At 36.4% G+C, this 18785-nt stretch overlaps 1 protein-coding gene across 1 annotated transcript in view; it reads right to left on the bottom strand.

Annotated features, from left to right (window-relative positions):
- LOC143293825 (soma ferritin-like) overlaps positions 1–18785 on the bottom strand; it is a 33706-nt gene that overhangs the window by 10479 nt on the left and 4442 nt on the right. The window contains exon 4 of the mRNA XM_076605093.1: positions 4260–4403. Coding sequence (XP_076461208.1) covers positions 4260–4403 — 144 coding nt within the window. The remainder of the gene's footprint in view (positions 1–4259; positions 4404–18785) is intronic.

Below are 18785 nucleotides of genomic sequence, written 5' to 3' on the forward strand. Positions count from 1 at the left end.
GTGTGTGTGTTTGAATGAGACAGGGTGAAACAGAAAGTGTGAAAAAGACATGGTGATGTATGCACAAGGGGTGAGAGAATGACAGATGTATTCAGACAGACAGACAGACAGACACAGACAGACAGACAGACAGAGAGATCTATGTGTCGCTGAGGTCATCTCAAACCTGAAGCACCGAGACCTTCTGATTCGTCAGTATTGTAATTCAGTTTTGTTCAGTTCATAATGTTTATTGTCTGATTCAAACTATTGAAATGGAAAACAATTCTTTAGGTCATTCCTACCCTGTTCAACAAATGAATGACATGAAACTGGTTGAATAACCAGTACACCTTTCCTTGAAGACTATGTCCAAGATATGTAAAGATATTCAGGTTGTATAATAACGCAGAGCATGCGATAAGATCATAACCAACAAAGAAGAGAGACAGACACAGTCTTTTCTTTTTTCTCTCCATTTTTGACTCACTTGTGTAAACAAAGTGAGTCTATGTTTTAACCCGGTGTTCGGTTGTCTGTGTGTGTGTGTGTGTGTGTGTGTGTGTGTGTGTGTGTGTGTGTGTGTGTGTGTGTGTGTGTGTCCGTGGTAAACTTTAACATTGACATTTTCTCTGCAAATACTTTGTCAGTTGACACCAAATTAGGCATAAAAATAGGAAAAAATTCAGTTCTTTCCAGTCATCTTGTTAAAAACAATATTGCACCTCTGGGATGGGCACCAAAAAAAAAAAAAAGAAGCCTAATTACATGCAAACTGCATTTACTGTTATATTTATATTTTTTGTATTATCTAAACTTGGCACTTAAGTCTGATATTCTGACACAACAACAAGAGCAGTCATTATTATCATTGTTCAAACAGGAACTTCTTTTGCTAAGCATGGAAGTTTTATTCATTTTGCAAACGTTTTGGTGCAGATAGTAAAAAAGGGAAATTACTCTGTAATTAATGCTAGGGGACTTAACTTGCTTTAAACTGATCTTTCTCATCTTAAACATTACATTTTGAAATTATACTCAATACATAAAAAGCTTGTGTGTTTCACTCTCAGTGTACAGGGCTTTCACTATGTTCATTCGCCCAAGTGGTCTTTTTTGGAATATACTAAAATCAATACGACAAGTGGACTTTACAGATCTGTTGGCTGAGCCCTGAAGGTCATGGGCAAAAATCAATTGCGCACACATATTTATACACATTCAAAGCGCGTGCTCATATTCGTCGCGAACGCGAACGACGCCATTTTGTTTCAAGTTGTTGACCTGCCCGTTCAATCCTATATTCAATGGACAATACTCGATAACATGTGATAGAAAGTTGGAGAAGGAGACTGTTAAATATTTATTCAGAGAAAGATTTGTGAACGCCTCATCACTTACTGGATTATGCCCCAAACTGCCATAAAAATATCACCAGAATCAGTCGGAATTCACAGTTAAAAATTGTAAACCATGCGAGTTAATACCCTTGAACTGATCACGATGAAACGAAAAAATTTCCAGTCTTGACTTTTCTCCAAATGAAGTCCTTTTCACTTCTTACGACGTTTAGAAGTACTTGTACTTGGCTCTACATTTTATTAGTTTCACAAAATACTAAATTTTCATATCAACTTTAAAACTATAAAACTAGAATGAACATAAAAGAGAAATTGAATCGACCGTGTCGTACTACATTCCCGGCGTGTATAACTAAACTTGTACATCTATCTAGATCTAGTGAAAACGGCTAAATGTTGCAGTGTGACTGCGGCGATAGCCATTAAAAAGAATTCTTTATTGCCCTTGAAGATTTTTTGAATGCCCAAGATATACCAGAACCCTGCCTTACTCTCGCCCCCGACCCCAGCGCTACTCTCCCCCCATCTGCCCCCTTCCCCTTCCTACCATCCCCAATGCACACCCTCCTACTTCAATTACCCCCATTCTGACTGCCCCCTCCACTGCCCGACCTCCTACCCTCTATAGTAACCCTCCATCTGACACAATCACCTGCAGATATCTCTCTCTATTCCTCCCTCTCTCTCGGTACACACACACACACACACACACACACACACACACACACACCTCGAGAGGCTGAGGGAGGTATGGAGATTTATGTTTATTTGTTTATGTGTGTGTGTCTTTTGAAGCCACTGACTATTAGATATGTTCAATTCTGTGCACGATAAGACAATATCCTAATGACTGAGCAGATTACATTTTGATCTTGGTGATGAATGAGACAGAGAAAGACAGGAAGGTGGGGGGGGGGGGGGGGGGGAATCTTCCCTCTGTTAATCAAAGGGCAGTAATTTCCCACTAGACCCATTAGCTTTTTTTACCCAAACGACATAATCATTCTATTTCTCCGCTTCACATGCAGTTTGACACGATGGCAAACCATTGTTTGCTGATCAGTATACACGCTGAGAGCAGCTGAGTAACTTTAGTGATGTATCACACCTTATCTTTTTGTCATGTAACGTCTCATACGACTTTATAAGCAATGCAAGATTTTTTGTTTGTAAAAAGTGAAAACCCAAGAAAATATGGTAATCATGCCGTTTCAAATTCTGCAAGAACATTGTATGAAATGAATATAGGGCTTTAGTATTAATGCTAAAGTGGAGTGATGGCCTAGAAGGAAGCGAGAGAATCTGAACGCGCTGGATCGAATCACGGCTCAGCCGCCGATATTTTCTCCCCCTCCACTAGACCTTGAGTGGTGGTCTGGACGCTAGTCATTCGGATGAGACGATAAACCGAGGTCCCATGTGCAACATGCACTTAGCGCACGTAAAAGAACCCACTGCAACAAAAGGGTTGTTCCTGGCAAAATTCTGTAGAAAAATCCACTTCGATAGGAAAAACAAATAAAAAAACTGCACGCTGGAAAAAAAAAGAAAAAAAAAGAAGGTGGCGCTGTAGTGTAGAGCAGCCCGAATTTCACACAGAGAAATCTGTTGTGACAAAAAGAGAAATGCAAATACAAATACAAATACAAAGCAGGAAAAAGCTCGGGAAATGAAAAGAATTCAAATACGGAAATAAGCTAAAATTTGATAGTGGATACACCATGACATTGGGGGATTGGAGAGCAGGGTGTGTGTTGCATGAGCGACTTTGACGTGGGAGAAAATAACTGAGATTTTATTTCGTCAGATTAAACCAAATCAAAGCCTAAATTCAAAAACCAGTTTGTACAGTAACATGTCAGTCAAGAAAGAAAGTTGAATTCATTCCACATGATGTGCGTTGCCTCACACTTTTCATGGGTAGGCCCCATTTCATGCTAGAAAATGGTTCCAAACACCAGGCTACTGACGATGGCCAAGTCCGCAAATGATAATAATGATGATAATAATAGTAATAACAAGAAAAAGAAGATACAACAAGAAATAAACAAAAATAATCAAGAAAATTCAAATAACAACCAGTCATGGCACTCCATAAATTACGTGTTACGAAAGAGAAGCAACACACACGCGCACGTGCGCCACCTCCCACCCACATATACACACACAATTCTGGAAAACGTAGTACATCCTTCAAATAACAGTAAACTATTACTCAAATGCAAGACAAAAAAGATGTTTTCAGTTGGGGCTTGAAAGAGTTCGGGGAAGGGGCCTTTCACAGGGAAGCAGCAGTGAGTTTTAGACAGTTGGGGCTGAGAAACTAAATGATCGGTGACCGATGTTATTGTTTTTTCATATTAGTGTTTGGCACCTGAAGTAACCTTTAAGCATAAGATCAAACAGACCGGGAAGACCAAGTTGTGAGTGAAAAAGAGAGATACTGCGGGAGTGTGCCGCACATCAGAGCTTGGCAAATTTGAACTGGATGCGGAATTTAACTGTAAGCCAGTACAGCTCTTTAAGTAAAGGTGTCACATGCTCACGCTTAGATTTCTGCGTTAAAATGTTAGCTGCACTGTTCTGTAGTTTCTGCAAACGACTGATCTGATCAGCTTGAATACCCACGAGTACCGATTTGTAGTAACCCAATGTGAGGTAAAAGTGGAGGAGACAAATCTCTCATCCAGCTTGGGAGCGGGACTGCAAGATTCACGTCACCAGGAAGTTAAAAACTAAGAATACATCAAATTGGGAGCCTCGTCCATTGTCAAAACAAAAATAATCCAGAAACTGATATGCGGTAGCTGACGTGGACTTACATACTGGGTATAGCCACTTCAAACCCAGGACACTTCTTTCCACGGCTCTCCCTTTATTCATAATACGCTACATTACATTGTCTATTAAGAAACTTACCAAATCTTGCATGTCAATCCATCCACCCCGTTTGTTGATGTAGGCCATCACGCTTCTGGCTTGGTCCATCGTGGTCTGCCACAGATGCAGGAAGTACTTATGGTATCCTGGCAGCTGCACGTCAGCTCTGTCAAAGAAATACGCCTGCAGAGGATAGAGCAAGTAAGTGTAAATGAATATGTCGAAAATATTGTAATACCAGTTGCAAGCAGCATGTAACTAACAAGGACTTAGAATCAAATAGAACATCAAGGGAATGCCCCGATTTGGCAGACAGTATATGAATTGTGGTCTTTCCAGGACAAGATTTTAAACCAGCTAGTGGAGCAAGAATCTTGGCCAGTCTCAACCTTTTGACCCAAGAGTTTGCATGCTTTCAAAAAATGATAATCTGTACCCTTTACCATGGTTGACAACAATGTTCTCATGTCACAAAGGAGATGTGCAAAAATGTATATGTCCCTTAACATGCATGCTACCACTCAGAAGGAAAAACAACAACATTTTCAGTGTTAAAATTTGATAGTGAAGAACTGTTGTCCTGACGTGATCCTCTCCACGAATTTAACTGAAAACTTATTTTGCTGCTCAGCAATTGCAGAAACCTCGAAGTCATTCTGGACTCAGAACCTTAGTATGCATTCTCAGGTAGTCAGTAGCACGTACTGATCACATTTCTCCCCACCTCCGTTCTCTGCACTGGATCCCCATTGGAGTGAAAATCAAATACAAAGTTGCGTGTCTTTACTTTTCTTATTTGACAACTCTTCGTGCGTTTTTACACATTTGGTGAATAAATATGTAGTCAGGCATACTCGCACAAACACCCCCCTCCCCCTCCACTCACACACACACCTACCTGCGCGTGTTAGCACACATACTCTCTTATAACTTCACATCAGCTAACTTTGTGGAACGTTCAAATATGTAAGGATCACAGTCTGAAGGCTATGGTGCTTGCGTGATGCCAATGTTTCGTATGTCACAATCACCAATTCAGTTTCCTGTACGAATAATTGTGCAGAGAGAGAGAGAGAGAGAGAGAGCTGCAATTAAACATAACAAATCTTTTTTTAAGCAACAAGGTTTATGTGAACCAAACATAGAAAACAAGAAAGGCAAGGCCTTCAAGACTCACTTGTGATACACTTTTTAAAAAATCCAAGTTTTTATGTATTGAGTATAATGCATTTACTGTTATATTTATATTTTTTGTATTCTCTAAACTCGGCACTTTGATCTGATATTTGACCCAACAAAGGATCTGTCATTATTATCATTTTTTGTTCAAACAGGAACTTCTTTTGCTAAGCATGGAAGTTTTATTTATTGCAAACGGTTTGGTGAGGATAGCAGAACAAGGGAAATTACTCTGCTGGGGAACTTAGTTTGCTTTAAACTGATCTTTCTCATCTTAAACATTACATTTTGAAATTATACTCAATACATAAAAAGCTTGGATTTTTTTTAAAAAGTGCATCACAAGTGAGTCTTGAAGGCCTTGCCTCTCTTGTTTCAAAATGTAATGTTTAAGATGAGAAAGATCAGTTTAAAGCAAATTAACTCCACTCGCATTACAGAGTAATTTCCCCTTTTTACTATCTGAACCAAAACGTTTGCAAAATAAATAAAAATTCCATGCTTAGCAAAAGAAGTTCCTGTTTGAACAAAAAATGATAATAATGACTGCTCTAGCTGTTGGGTCAGAATATCGGATCAAAGTGCCAAGTTTAGAGAATACAAAAAATATAAATATAACAGTAAATGCACTTTGCATATAATTAGGCTTCATTCTTTATTTTTTTGTGCCAATCCCAGAAGCGCAATATTGTTTTAGACAAGATGACTGGAAAGAACTGGATTTTTCCTATTTTTATGCCAAATTTGGTGTCAACTGACAAAGTAGTTGCAGAGAAAATGTCAATGTTAAAGTTTACCACGGACACACAGACACACAGACACACAGACACACACACACACACACACACACACAGACAACCGAACACCGGGTTAAAACATAGACTCACTTTGTTTACACAAGTGAGTCAATAAAGGAATAAATAGATAAGATATAAAAAAGATTAAAAAAAATATATATAAACCAACAAATGTCAGTTTCCAGGTTGACGCCCTTCCCTAAATTTTCTGTTATCACATGGAAGAGACAGTGTCTTATTATCATTGTTACCAGCTGTCTTACAGTTATCACATGGAAGAGATAGTGTCTTATTATCATTGTTACCAGCTGTCTTACTGTTATCACATGGAAGAGACAGTGTCTTATTATCATTGTTACCAGCTGTCTTACAGGGGAAACAAGAACAATTATTTCACATTTATAACCACACAAAGTTGGATCATACGGCGTCAATCAAGGCCCATTTTGGTAGAAATTCGCTATGTTGCCTGCTAATTCTGGCAATATATTCTTCTGCAATGTATCTATTCTTTAAATATTTTCTGATAGCTGTGAATTCAGGTATATTTTCTATCATATTCATATTTATAAAGATAAAACTTGGCACATATTATCATATAATCAAGCACATTGTCAGTGTGGTATAAACTGTCACTGCCAAATATTACAAGTTCCTTTGTGAATCTTAAGTTGTTTTATTCATATCAGTCACACGTATTCTATGAATCAATCTGATCTGAAACCATTTGAGTTTGGTTTTGGTTTTTCTCTTTTTTTTCCTTCTTTTTTCATTAAAGTCCCATCAGGACTGGTCAGATCGGCAACATGATACACATTTTTGTTCAACCAGTTTTTGAATGTTATTGTTTTATTATCAATCTTAAACTTTTCATTATAGAAGATATTCTATGCCATGAGATCTGCAGGATCACTCACCATGATTTTATTTCCATACTGTTTATATGCCTGAAGTGTACCTACCCAGAAAGCGTTTAAGTCTAGTAACTGGAAGACTTGAACCATACTTGTCCAAATTTTTAAAATATTCGGACACACTTCTATAATGGTTTTCCATTTATGTTTGCCAAATATAAGATTTCTAACCCAAGCAAGTTTTAAAGCAGTTATAAAGTGGTTAATAAATGGAATACCTATACCACCTTCGAGTATATGTTTAATGGTAGCTTTTTGCAGTTCACTTAACTTGCATAAATAGCTACAGCAGGTGATGACTGGTCATTTTCCACCTGGCCAGTCACTGGCTAGAGCCTGCTCTCTCTCTCTCTCTCTTGCTGTGTTGCAAGCAGTGTGTGTTGTGTGCGTTGTTCCAGAGGCCAGCATCTCCCTACATATCACTGTAAGTACCCATTGTGCTAGGATATTTATCACCCTATTTGATTGATGATTACCTTCGAAATTATATGTAGTATCATGATGTGTTAGACTGTGTGTTTCTGATTTAGGCTGTTGCTTCCTCAGTCACAGAATGATGTGGATACATTAAAGGATTTTTGTTTGACTTGAAGGCTATCTACTGTTCCATGATATGTTTGCACATACATTTCATTCTTTTCGAAAGTCAGTTGGTGACGTCTTTGCCAACTGATAGTTTATTTGACTATTCCAGAATGTTCTAGTGAATAACGCATTATTTCTCATTGGCTGTCACTGGTGGTTAGGTTACTTAACCCGATTCTGCTTTTTTTTTTTTGGGGGGGGGGGGGGGGGGGGGGAGGAGATTTAAATGTTGAGCACAAGCTTAGCTATGTTGATATTTGGCTTTGATGCAACGGATTACTTGTGTAAGTTCATTCACCACTTAATGGTTAAGCCATGACAGTTCTTCCAATCTTTGTGCTGCATACTGACTTGCTATTTGGTCTCTCAGTTTGCCGGTATTTTATTAAAGCCACTTATTCTATTGTCTATCATTCATGTATTATTTTACATGTTGATATCAGTTAGTTGCTACAGTGGTTCACTGATTGTCAGTACTCTAAGATGTGTGTAGTATTCTGTTGAGATTACAAGACAGTGCTGGATTAATATCAGTTATTGGTTAAAACCAACTGATATGTATCACAGTCTGTTCATTGTAATTTAGTTATCATGCTCTCTCCTATACGGCTTACTCCAGTATAGTGCTACATAATAACTGATTCATTTGAGTTACTTTAACACAGTATGAGCTTTACTTAAATCTATACTGTCAGTATACTTTCACTAAATCAGCTTAGCTTTAACCACTTTGTCTACACTATTCAAATGTATTAAAAATGTCATTTGATGTCAGCGTTTGGTCTTCACACATATGCATTACCTTATCTTATGTTGTTGCTTATCCCAAACTGAGTGGTAGTCTTTCCATGTAATATGTATACATGTGCTTTACTATTCACGCGCATTCCTGACATGTACTTAATGACCTTTGTTTACTTGTGTCTTATCAGTGCACTGTTTCGCTTTATCTTCTCATCATCTTTTCTTTATCTTCTCATGACTATTGTAAATAAAACAAGAAAGGCAAGGCCTTCAAGACTCACTTGTGATACACTTTTTAAAAAATCCAAGTTTTTATGTATTGAGTATAATGCATTTACTGTTATATTTATATTTTTTGTATTCTCTAAACTCGGCACTTTGATCTGATATTTGACCCAACAAAGGATCTGTCATTATTATCATTTTTTGTTCAAACAGGAACTTCTTTTGCTAAGCATGGAAGTTTTATTTATTGCAAACGGTTTGGTGAGGATAGCAGAACAAGGGAAATTACTCTGCTGGGGAACTTAGTTTGCTTTAAACTGATCTTTCTCATCTTAAACATTACATTTTGAAATTATACTCAATACATAAAAAGCTTGGATTTTTTTTTAAAAGTGCATCACAAGTGAGTCTTGAAGGCCTTGCCTCTCTTGTTTCAAAATGTAATGTTTAAGATGAGAAAGATCAGTTTAAAGCAAATTAACTCCACTCGCATTACAGAGTAATTTCCCCTTTTTACTATCTGAACCAAAACGTTTGCAAAATAAATAAAAATTCCATGCTTAGCAAAAGAAGTTCCTGTTTGAACAAAAAATGATAATAATGACTGCTCTAGCTGTTGGGTCAGAATATCGGATCAAAGTGCCAAGTTTAGAGAATACAAAAAATATAAATATAACAGTAAATGCACTTTGCATATAATTAGGCTTCATTCTTTATTTTTTTGTGCCAATCCCAGAAGCGCAATATTGTTTTAGACAAGATGACTGGAAAGAACTGGATTTTTCCTATTTTTATGCCAAATTTGGTGTCAACTGACAAAGTAGTTGCAGAGAAAATGTCAATGTTAAAGTTTACCACGGACACACAGACACACAGACACACACACACACACACACACACAGACAACCGAACACCGGGTTAAAACATAGACTCACTTTGTTTACACAAGTGAGTCAACAATAGAAAAACCCTTTTGTGACTGGCCGTCTATATGTCCCTGGCCTGCACGTGGAACTTTTGATACAGTAAATCAATCAGTAATTCTTTTCTTTCTTTTTTTTTAAATAAATATTTTATTCAAGTTTAACATTTAATACATACAGACGGACATACAAAGCCAACATCTGAAATCAACAATATTTGCCACTGTGCACCACCTAAACTGCAAATCAGGAAAACAACACAACACTGTCTTCATACAGAGAAAAAAAAAAAAAAAAAGTCACATGCACTGTATAAAACAAGTAAATGAAAAGAAAAAGAAAATAAATAAAAGAACAAACGTTACATTCGTGGTTGTCTTTACTCCTCCTCGTTGCCTTCAATCATTTTTGACTCACTTGTGTAAACAAAGTGAGTCTATGTTTTAACCCGGTGTTCGGTTGTCTGTGTGTGTGTGTGTGTGTGTGTGTGTCTGTGTGTCTGTGTGTCCGTGGTAAACTTTAACATTGACATTTTCTCTGCAACTACTTTGTCAGTTGACACCAAATTTGGCATAAAAATAGGAAAAATCCAGTTCTTTCCAGTCATCTTGTCTAAAACAATATTGCGCTTCTGGGATTGGCACAAAAAAATAAAGAATGAAGCCTAATTATATGCAAAGTGCATTTACTGTTATATTTATATTTTTTGTATTCTCTAAACTTGGCACTTTGATCCGATATTCTGACCCAACAGCTAGAGCAGTCATTATTATCATTTTTTGTTCAAACAGGAACTTCTTTTGCTAAGCATGGAATTTTTATTTATTTTGCAAACGTTTTGGTTCAGATAGTAAAAAGGGGAAATTACTCTGTAATGCGAGTGGAGTTAATTTGCTTTAAACTGATCTTTCTCATCTTAAACATTACATTTTGAAACAAGAGAGGCAAGGCCTTCAAGACTCACTTGTGATGCACTTTTTAAAAAAATCCAAGCTTTTTATGTATTGAGTATAATTTCAAAATGTAATGTTTAAGATGAGAAAGATCAGTTTAAAGCAAACTAAGTTCCCCAGCAGAGTAATTTCCCTTGTTCTGCTATCCTCACCAAACCGTTTGCAATAAATAAAACTTCCATGCTTAGCAAAAGAAGTTCCTGTTTGAACAAAAAATGATAATAATGACAGATCCTTTGTTGGGTCAAATATCAGATCAAAGTGCCGAGTTTAGAGAATACAAAAAATATAAATATAACAGTAAATGCATTATACTCAATACATAAAAACTTGGATTTTTTAAAAAGTGTATCACAAGTGAGTCTTGAAGGCCTTGCCTTTCTTGTTATGTATTGGTACCATTTTCTAGAAAATGCTATGGACATCATTTCCATCGAGTGTATATATTTTTCGGTTTTATATATGTTTCTTAGGCCTGTTAGGAAGTACTTTATACATGGTTTGATTTGATTTATTCTGCACTTATAAATGAAATGTTTCGCCACTAGAATGATATAGTCAAATATTTCACCTGTTTTTGTAACTTCATCATTTCCAAATAATACTAACTCTATATTAAACTTTACATTTGCACAATTTTCACACTTTTCCTTCAAGACATTCTCTAAGTCCCCCCAAAAGAGCTGAGTAAATGTACAGTGCCATAAGTAGTGTTGAATTGTGTCTATTTCATTTTTACAGAAATTGCACATGTTGCTATTTGTTATTCCCATTTTTTTGAGTATTTTGTTTTTAACCAATATACCATGACATATTCTAATCTGGAACCATTTCAATCTTACTTCCTTTATGTTTTTCACTAGTTTCATAGTGGCATCCCAATTTATTGCAATGTCTAGTTTTTGCTCCCACATGATAAAAGAATTTATATTGTATAGAAAAATTGGTTCAAGTAATATATCATAATAAATTTTAGATCCTTTCTTAACATTAACTATTATCTGCAGTGCTTTTGGTTCTTTATTGCAAGTTTTGTCTGTGATAGTAATATTGTTTGTGTGCAGGTAACGTTTAATGGAACGTATAAATCGCATATACAGTAAATAATTAACTTTAACCTCATATTTTTCTGTGAAATCGTTATGACTAAGGAAGCACCCATTTTCATCTACAATATCTCTAACCAGAAAAATACCTTTACTTGTCCAGTTTTTTTAAATAAACTGTCCTATTTCCGACTTTAAATTTGTCGTTATGAAAAAGTGGTTCTACGAGTGCCTCTTGTGCTTCTTTTAATCTAACATGTTTTGTAAAATTCTCATATGCCCAATATACATCTTTCCAGAAACTATTGCATTCAGTGTTTACAAATTTTCTTGGTCCGTACAGATCCAGGGAGTTGATTTCTGGGGATTTGACTAAGAGTATTTTTTCCCACTTTGCTGTTCCTGTGTGTAATTTCCTAATCCATGATATTTTTAGAGCCTCTATGTACTTTTGTATATTTGGAATACCCAAGCCTCCATTTCCAACATTATGTACTGTATATATATTTTTTAAAATCTTATCTGTTTTGTCATCCCATATAAATTCATAGCACAGTTTCTGTAGTTGATTTATGTCTTTGTCCAGGGGATTGGGAAGAAGAATCCACAAGTAAATGAGTTTTGAAAGTATAAGTGATTTTAAAATAACAATTCTACCAAGGGGTGTACATATACGTTTTGACCAAATCTTGAAAAGCCTCTTAGTTTCTATCAATTTGTCTTTTGTATTCACTTCAGTTATTTTTGATAGATCTTCTGTGAACCAAATGCCTAAAAGTTTATATTTGGGGGGGTTCCATTTCATTTTTTTTCTCTAGTAGATACCGGCGTTTTGAGTTCTTCATTCTTCCTAACCAGACATTTAATGTTTTATCATAGTTAATTTTTAGCCCTGACAATTCTTCAAATCCCTCTAGTGTTTCAAACAACTTTTCATACGATTCTTTATCTCCTTCTAATGTGAATGTTGTATCATCAGCAAACTGACTAATTTTAAAAATGGTATCTAATAAATTTATGCCTTTAATTTCTTCATCTTCCCTAATTTTGCACGCCAGGATTTCTGAGCATAATACAAACAGATAGGGTGAGATTGGATCTCCCTGGCGGCATCCTCTTTGTATTTTCAAGCCTTTGGATACTTTACCGTTCACAATGACATATGATTTTATATCCTTGTAAAAGGTGTGAATCCATTTGCATAAATCTAAGCCAAATCCATAGGCTTTTAATACAGTGTTCATATATGACCAATTTAATGAGTCAAATGCTTTTTCGAAATCTATTGATACTAACAAGCCTGGACGATATTCAATTTCTAAATAATGCATAATGTCATACAGGGTTCTTATGTTATCACCAATATATCTACCTGGAATAAAACCTGTCTGATCTTCGTGTATTAACTTTGGTAGAACTTTCTTGATTCTATTAGCTATGCATGCAGATCCTATCTTATAAGCGACGTTTAGCAACGAAATAGGTCTCCAGTTCTGTAAATATTCTCTTGGCTTATCTTCCTTTGGTAAACATGTAATTATCCCTTCTTTTTGTGTAACTGACAGTTCTCCCTTTTAAAAACCTTCATTCAGTGATCTAACTACAAAGTCCCTTATGTCTTTCCAGAAAAAAATTATAGAAGTTTACAGTCATTCCATCTGTGCCTGGACTCTTATCGTTTTGCATTCTTCTTAGTGTTTCTGTGGCTTCCTGTTTTGTTATAAGTCCTTCTAGTTGCTCTGATTCAAATTCATCCAGACTGGGCAAACTTTTAATGTAACTGCTAATGTCTATGTCTTTTACTTCCTGTTCTCTGTATAGGTCTTCATAATAAAGTCTCGTCGCCTCTAAGATCTCGTCTGTTTCCGTCAAAATATCACCTTGAGATGTAACTAATTTCAACATTTGTTTGCATACAAAATGTCTTTTTTTTCCAGATTTGAAAAATATTTAGTCATCTTTTCACCCTGAGATGCCCATCTTGCTTTTGACCTTAAAGCGATCCCTTCCAATTTTATTTTTCGTAGCTGTACTAGTTTCTTTTTTCTCCCGCAATTCTCTAACTAAACTATGTGTATCTATTTCTTTATCGATTCGCTGTATTTCTTTTTCTAGTGTTTCCTCCTTTTCTATAAGCTGTCTTTTCTTTCTTATACCAAAAGATATTGTTTTAGTTCTTATTTCCATTAATAATACATCCAGATAGAGTTGATCGCTTACGGTCAACTGAATTTCATTATTAGGTATCTTGCCTAAGTTTTCTCTTGCATACGGTAACACTGCATATTGGTCCTTTACTTTTTCTATTGTTTCTTTCACTAACTCTACATATTCGTTGTCCCTAAGTAAAGATGAATTAAATTTCCAAAATGTTTTTCTTCTGGGTTCTGTGTTAAATTGTAGATCAACTGTAATTAACGTTGGTGATCAAATTGTCAGACAATAAAAAGAAATCAAGACGACTTTTTTGTAAGGGGGTTGGTCTCCTCCAGGTGTATCTTAAAACTTCATTATTTAATTCTCTCCATATATCTACTAACTGTAAGTCATCCATCATCATTATTACTGTTTCTTGTGCTGCCATATTGTTTACACGTTTATAGTTGTAATAGTCTAAGCTAGGATTCATAACTGAGTTCCAATCGCCCCCTATTATTACATTCTGAATAGTTTGTTCTTCAATTTTTGTCCGAATCTCTTCAAAAAATATAGGGTCATCTCTGTTAGGTCCATACACATTGACCAAAAGAATTTCCATGTTAGATATTTTTAAAAGCAGAAATATGTAATTACCCTGAATGTCTATAATCGTTTTTTGTATTTGAAACTCACAGTTATTATTTAACAGAATAGCTACCCCTCGTGATCTAGAATTATTCGACGAAAAAACACATTCATAACCCCATTCTGCCCTGATCTGTCTGTCCATCTTCTTAGTAAAATGTGTGTCGTAAAAAGTATACCGAATATTGCTTTTGTCTTAAATACTGTAAGACGTCTTTCCTTTTCTGAAAATTTCCCAACCCCTGGCAGTTTAGAGATGATATCTCAAGGTTACGCATTGACAAGTGGTATTTTTGGTCTGTATACATCGCACCCCCTTTCTTCCAGAGAATCACTGTGATTTCTATCCATAACATATTCTTCTGTTAAACAAACATAGAAATAAAGAATGTGTATACTAAAATCAGTTAACAGAGCAAAAGGAAACAAAAAATATTCATCCATTCGTGAGAAGTAGAGACCGAGATAGAAACGTAAATTACATACAGACAAGTAACAATTATTGAAAAAAGAAAATGACACCATAGTACAAAAATATTTTTTGAAAGTGACAATTTGATTGACTAGCGCAAGCGAGCGATGGGCGCAAAAAACAACAAAAAACAACAACACAATGTACAGTAAGAGTAATACAAAGGGGCATAGCATCAACATTTACACACCATCACTGTCGCCCATAACCTAGCTGACTGCACAGAGCCAAAACCGGGCTGAGAGTGACATTGTTTTTGATTCCGTGGAATCCGAAAAGTACAGAAAAAAATTTTTTTTTAAGTTTGCTCGTATTCCTGCACGAAGGTTTAGGATTTTTTTTCCCGTCAATTGTTCGCCATCGAGTTAAAAAAAAAAAAAAAAAAAAAAAAAAGACTGGATCGTATGTGATGCACACACATATATAAAGCCAAGAATACAGAAAAAAAAAACACACAAAAAAAACAAACAAAAAAACAACAACAAAAAACAGATGCATATCCACCAAACACCAGCATCCAAGTTTTGATGTAGGAAAGGTGCTGGTGATGGAAGAGGAGACATGTCCACAACCCCTCTATCGCGGTTTTCTATTTTCATTTTCCCTTTCTCTCCCCTCACTCTCCCTCTCTCTCTCTCTCTCTCTCTCTCTGTGTGTGTGTGTGTGTGTGTGTGTGTGTGTGTGTGTGTGTGTGTGTGTGTGTGTGATCTTTTTTCCTCCGCTTCATAATCCAAATCATCAATGAGGAGGTGGGAGTGGGGGTATCTATCGACAAAAAAAACAAAAAAAACAAAACAAAAAAAAAACCAAAGAGAGAGAGAGAGAGAGAGAGAGAGAGAGAGAGAGAGAGAGAGAGAGAGAGAGAGAGAGAGAGAGAGACTCTCCCCTGAATGCCCTGCTTAATTAAATGCTTATTTGAAGGCTTGTGCCACATAATTTGGAAAGTCACATCAGCATGGACAACCAAATTGCACCGGTTGACATAGGGCAAATATTACATTAAGCCAAAAACTTTTTCACTACTGTAATCACCACAGCTGCATTTTAAATACATTAACAATACTTACATTCTCACTTGCTAAATTTCTATTAGACGTATAAAAAAAAAAGTAACAGATGAATGAATAAATAGATGTACACACCAAATTTCACATCACAAAGTACCATTTACGACAACTCCCTGTATATGATTCTCGAGTGAACAGTTGCAAGCTACAGTAATGGTAACCCGAAAACATTCGCGGTACTTCACATGTTTTTCTTTTCCCTTTTCCTCTCTCGTTTTTTTGCATGCACACCACGGATTGTTCGTCCCTTGTGAACTCACCATTCAGAAGGGGAAAACAAAGTGTTCACCAAAGTGCAAAGCTACTTCTTTCTCCTTTTCTTCCCCTTGCTCGTGTAGCTCGCATACGTTTTTCTCTCTCCCCCCCCCCCCCTTCCTCTGTGTGTGTGTGTGTGTGTGTGCGTTTGTGTGCGTTTGTGTGCGTGTGCGTGTGCGCGCGTGTGTGCATGTGTTAGTCACGAACTGTCCGCTCATTGTGAACTCTCGTCTCATCAGTGCTAAGCTCATCAAACTGCAATCGCAAAATTTTCACGTTTTTTCCCCCCTTTCCCATTTCCTTCTCCCTCCCTCTCCCCCCTCCCTCTCCTGCTCTCCAACGGCCGATGCGCACACTCACGTGCATATATGTGTACGTGCGCGCAGTGTTTTGCCTGGTTCCTCGCTCGCTCAGCAAATTGTCGGATACCGTAGACAAGTTATGCAATCGTGGTGCACTAAAACAACCAAATTGCTTTCTTTAGCTGATGCTTAGAGAGAATTGAAGCGTCAGCTCGAAGTAGAAGATAGCGATGAACTTCCATCGGACGATTCGATAGAAAAATAAAGGGAACAATAAAGAGACTGGCCAAAATACGACGAACAGTGAGTGACATGGGCTGTAAATAGCAGATGACAGAAACGTGACCGAAAATCATTAGGTGTACACACTGTGAGCGACAGTATTGGCACTGGGCCAAAGGGGGCCAAGCAGACCTGGACAAAGTGTCGGGTTACAGGGGTGGAAGCGGAGGGGGGTGGAGGCAGAGGGGTCGTGGCCTCACATAATATGTTGTCACTGAGTAATCATATTGAACTGTGTATGTCTCTTTTCTTTTTATTGACTCACTTGTGTAAACAAAGTGAGTCTATGTTTTAACCCGGTGTTCGGTTGTCTGTGTGTGTGTGTGTGTGTGTGTGTGTGTGTGTGTGTGTGTCTGTGTGTCCGTGGTAAACTTTAACATTGACATTTTCTCTGCAACTACTTTGTCAGTTGACACCAAATTTGGCATAAAGATAGGAAAAATCCAGTTCTTTCCAGTCATCTTGTTTAAAACAATATTGCGCTTCTGGGATTGGCACAAAAAAATAAAGAATGAAGCCTAATTATATGCAAAGTGCATTTACTGTTATATTTATATTTTTTGTATTCTCTAAACTTGGCACTTTGATCCGATATTCGACCCAACAGCTAGAGCAGTCATTATTATCATTTTTTGTTCAAACAGGAACTTCTTTTGCTAAGCATGGAATTTTTATTTATTTTGCAAACGTTTAGGTTCAGATAGTAGAAAGGGGAAATTACTCTGTAATGCTAGTGGAGTTAATTTGCTTTAAACTGATCGTTCTCATCTTAAACATTACATTTTGAAACAAGAGAGGCAAGGCCTTCAAGACTCACTTGTGATGCACTTTTTTTTTTAAATCCAAGCTTTTTATGTATTGAGTATAATTTCAAAATGTAATGTTTAAGATGAGAAAGATCAGTTTAAAGCAAACTAAGTTCCCAGCAGAGTAATTTCCCTTGTTCTGCTATCTTCACCAAAACGTTTGCAATAAATAAAACTTCCATGCTTAGCAAAAGAAGTTCCTGTTTGAACAAAAAATGATAATAATGACAGATCCTTTGTTGGGTCGAATATCAGATCAAAGTGCCGAGTTTAGAGAATACAAAAAATATAAATATAACAGTAAATGCATTATACTCAATACATAAAAACTTGGATTTTTTTAAAAGTGTATCACAAGTGAGTCTTGAAGGCCTTGCCTTTCTTGTTGTGGTTGTTCTAGTATACTGTGTGCGTACAGGTATCCAACTGTACAGAAAATATCATATTACTGTACCTGACTAATGTTTGTAATGAACAAGTCATATTACTGTGCAAATTACCTGACTAATGTTTGCAATGAACAAGTTGAAAATGTGAAAAGAAACAAAGCACGGATTTCAAAACAACTGCATGTCATTGAAAATATACGAAATTGGAAAACATTATGTGTTTTGTATTCTTTATTCATTTACCTTTCACAAAATATATACTTTTATGGGTCTCTCTCCAATAACAAAGCGCACAGATGTTTTTTGAAAATATATACCCGTTTTGTGAAAAAAAAACACCCAAAAAACAAAAACAAACCTGGCAAATAATGAAATAGATTTCGCTTGAATCATATTTCCCTGGCAGCTAAAGTGTAAAGTAAGTCCTCCATAGGGTGCATGGCTATGAATAGAATCAGTTAAAAACTGGTGCCACAATTTTTCGACAAGGCGTGACAAAAACAGAAATTTGATAGCTTTGATGATTGTTGATGATGTGGTATTAGAATTTGATTCTTTTCTGTTAGTCTTTTTTTTTTTCAGCGCAAGTTTATGCATAACGAAATTCTGTTTGAAAATCGAAGCACTCGTTGTTCACATGAAAAGAAACATTGAGCTTTGCTATGGGTGTCATTGTGATAGGCACAATTTCTCCAGAGTTGGATTGAATTTTATCTTAATGAGCACAAATTTCTGCTTGAATTTTATTTTAATGATCACAAATTTCTGATGTTGTCATTCATTGGGCATACTTTGTGCTGTCGAGCAGTGTCAACATAGGGTAGGAAGTGCACAGTGTTGTC

This window comes from Babylonia areolata, chromosome 19 (assembly GCF_041734735.1).
Source record: "Babylonia areolata isolate BAREFJ2019XMU chromosome 19, ASM4173473v1, whole genome shotgun sequence".
In the NCBI taxonomy this organism is placed as follows: domain Eukaryota; kingdom Metazoa; phylum Mollusca; class Gastropoda; order Neogastropoda; family Buccinidae; genus Babylonia; species Babylonia areolata.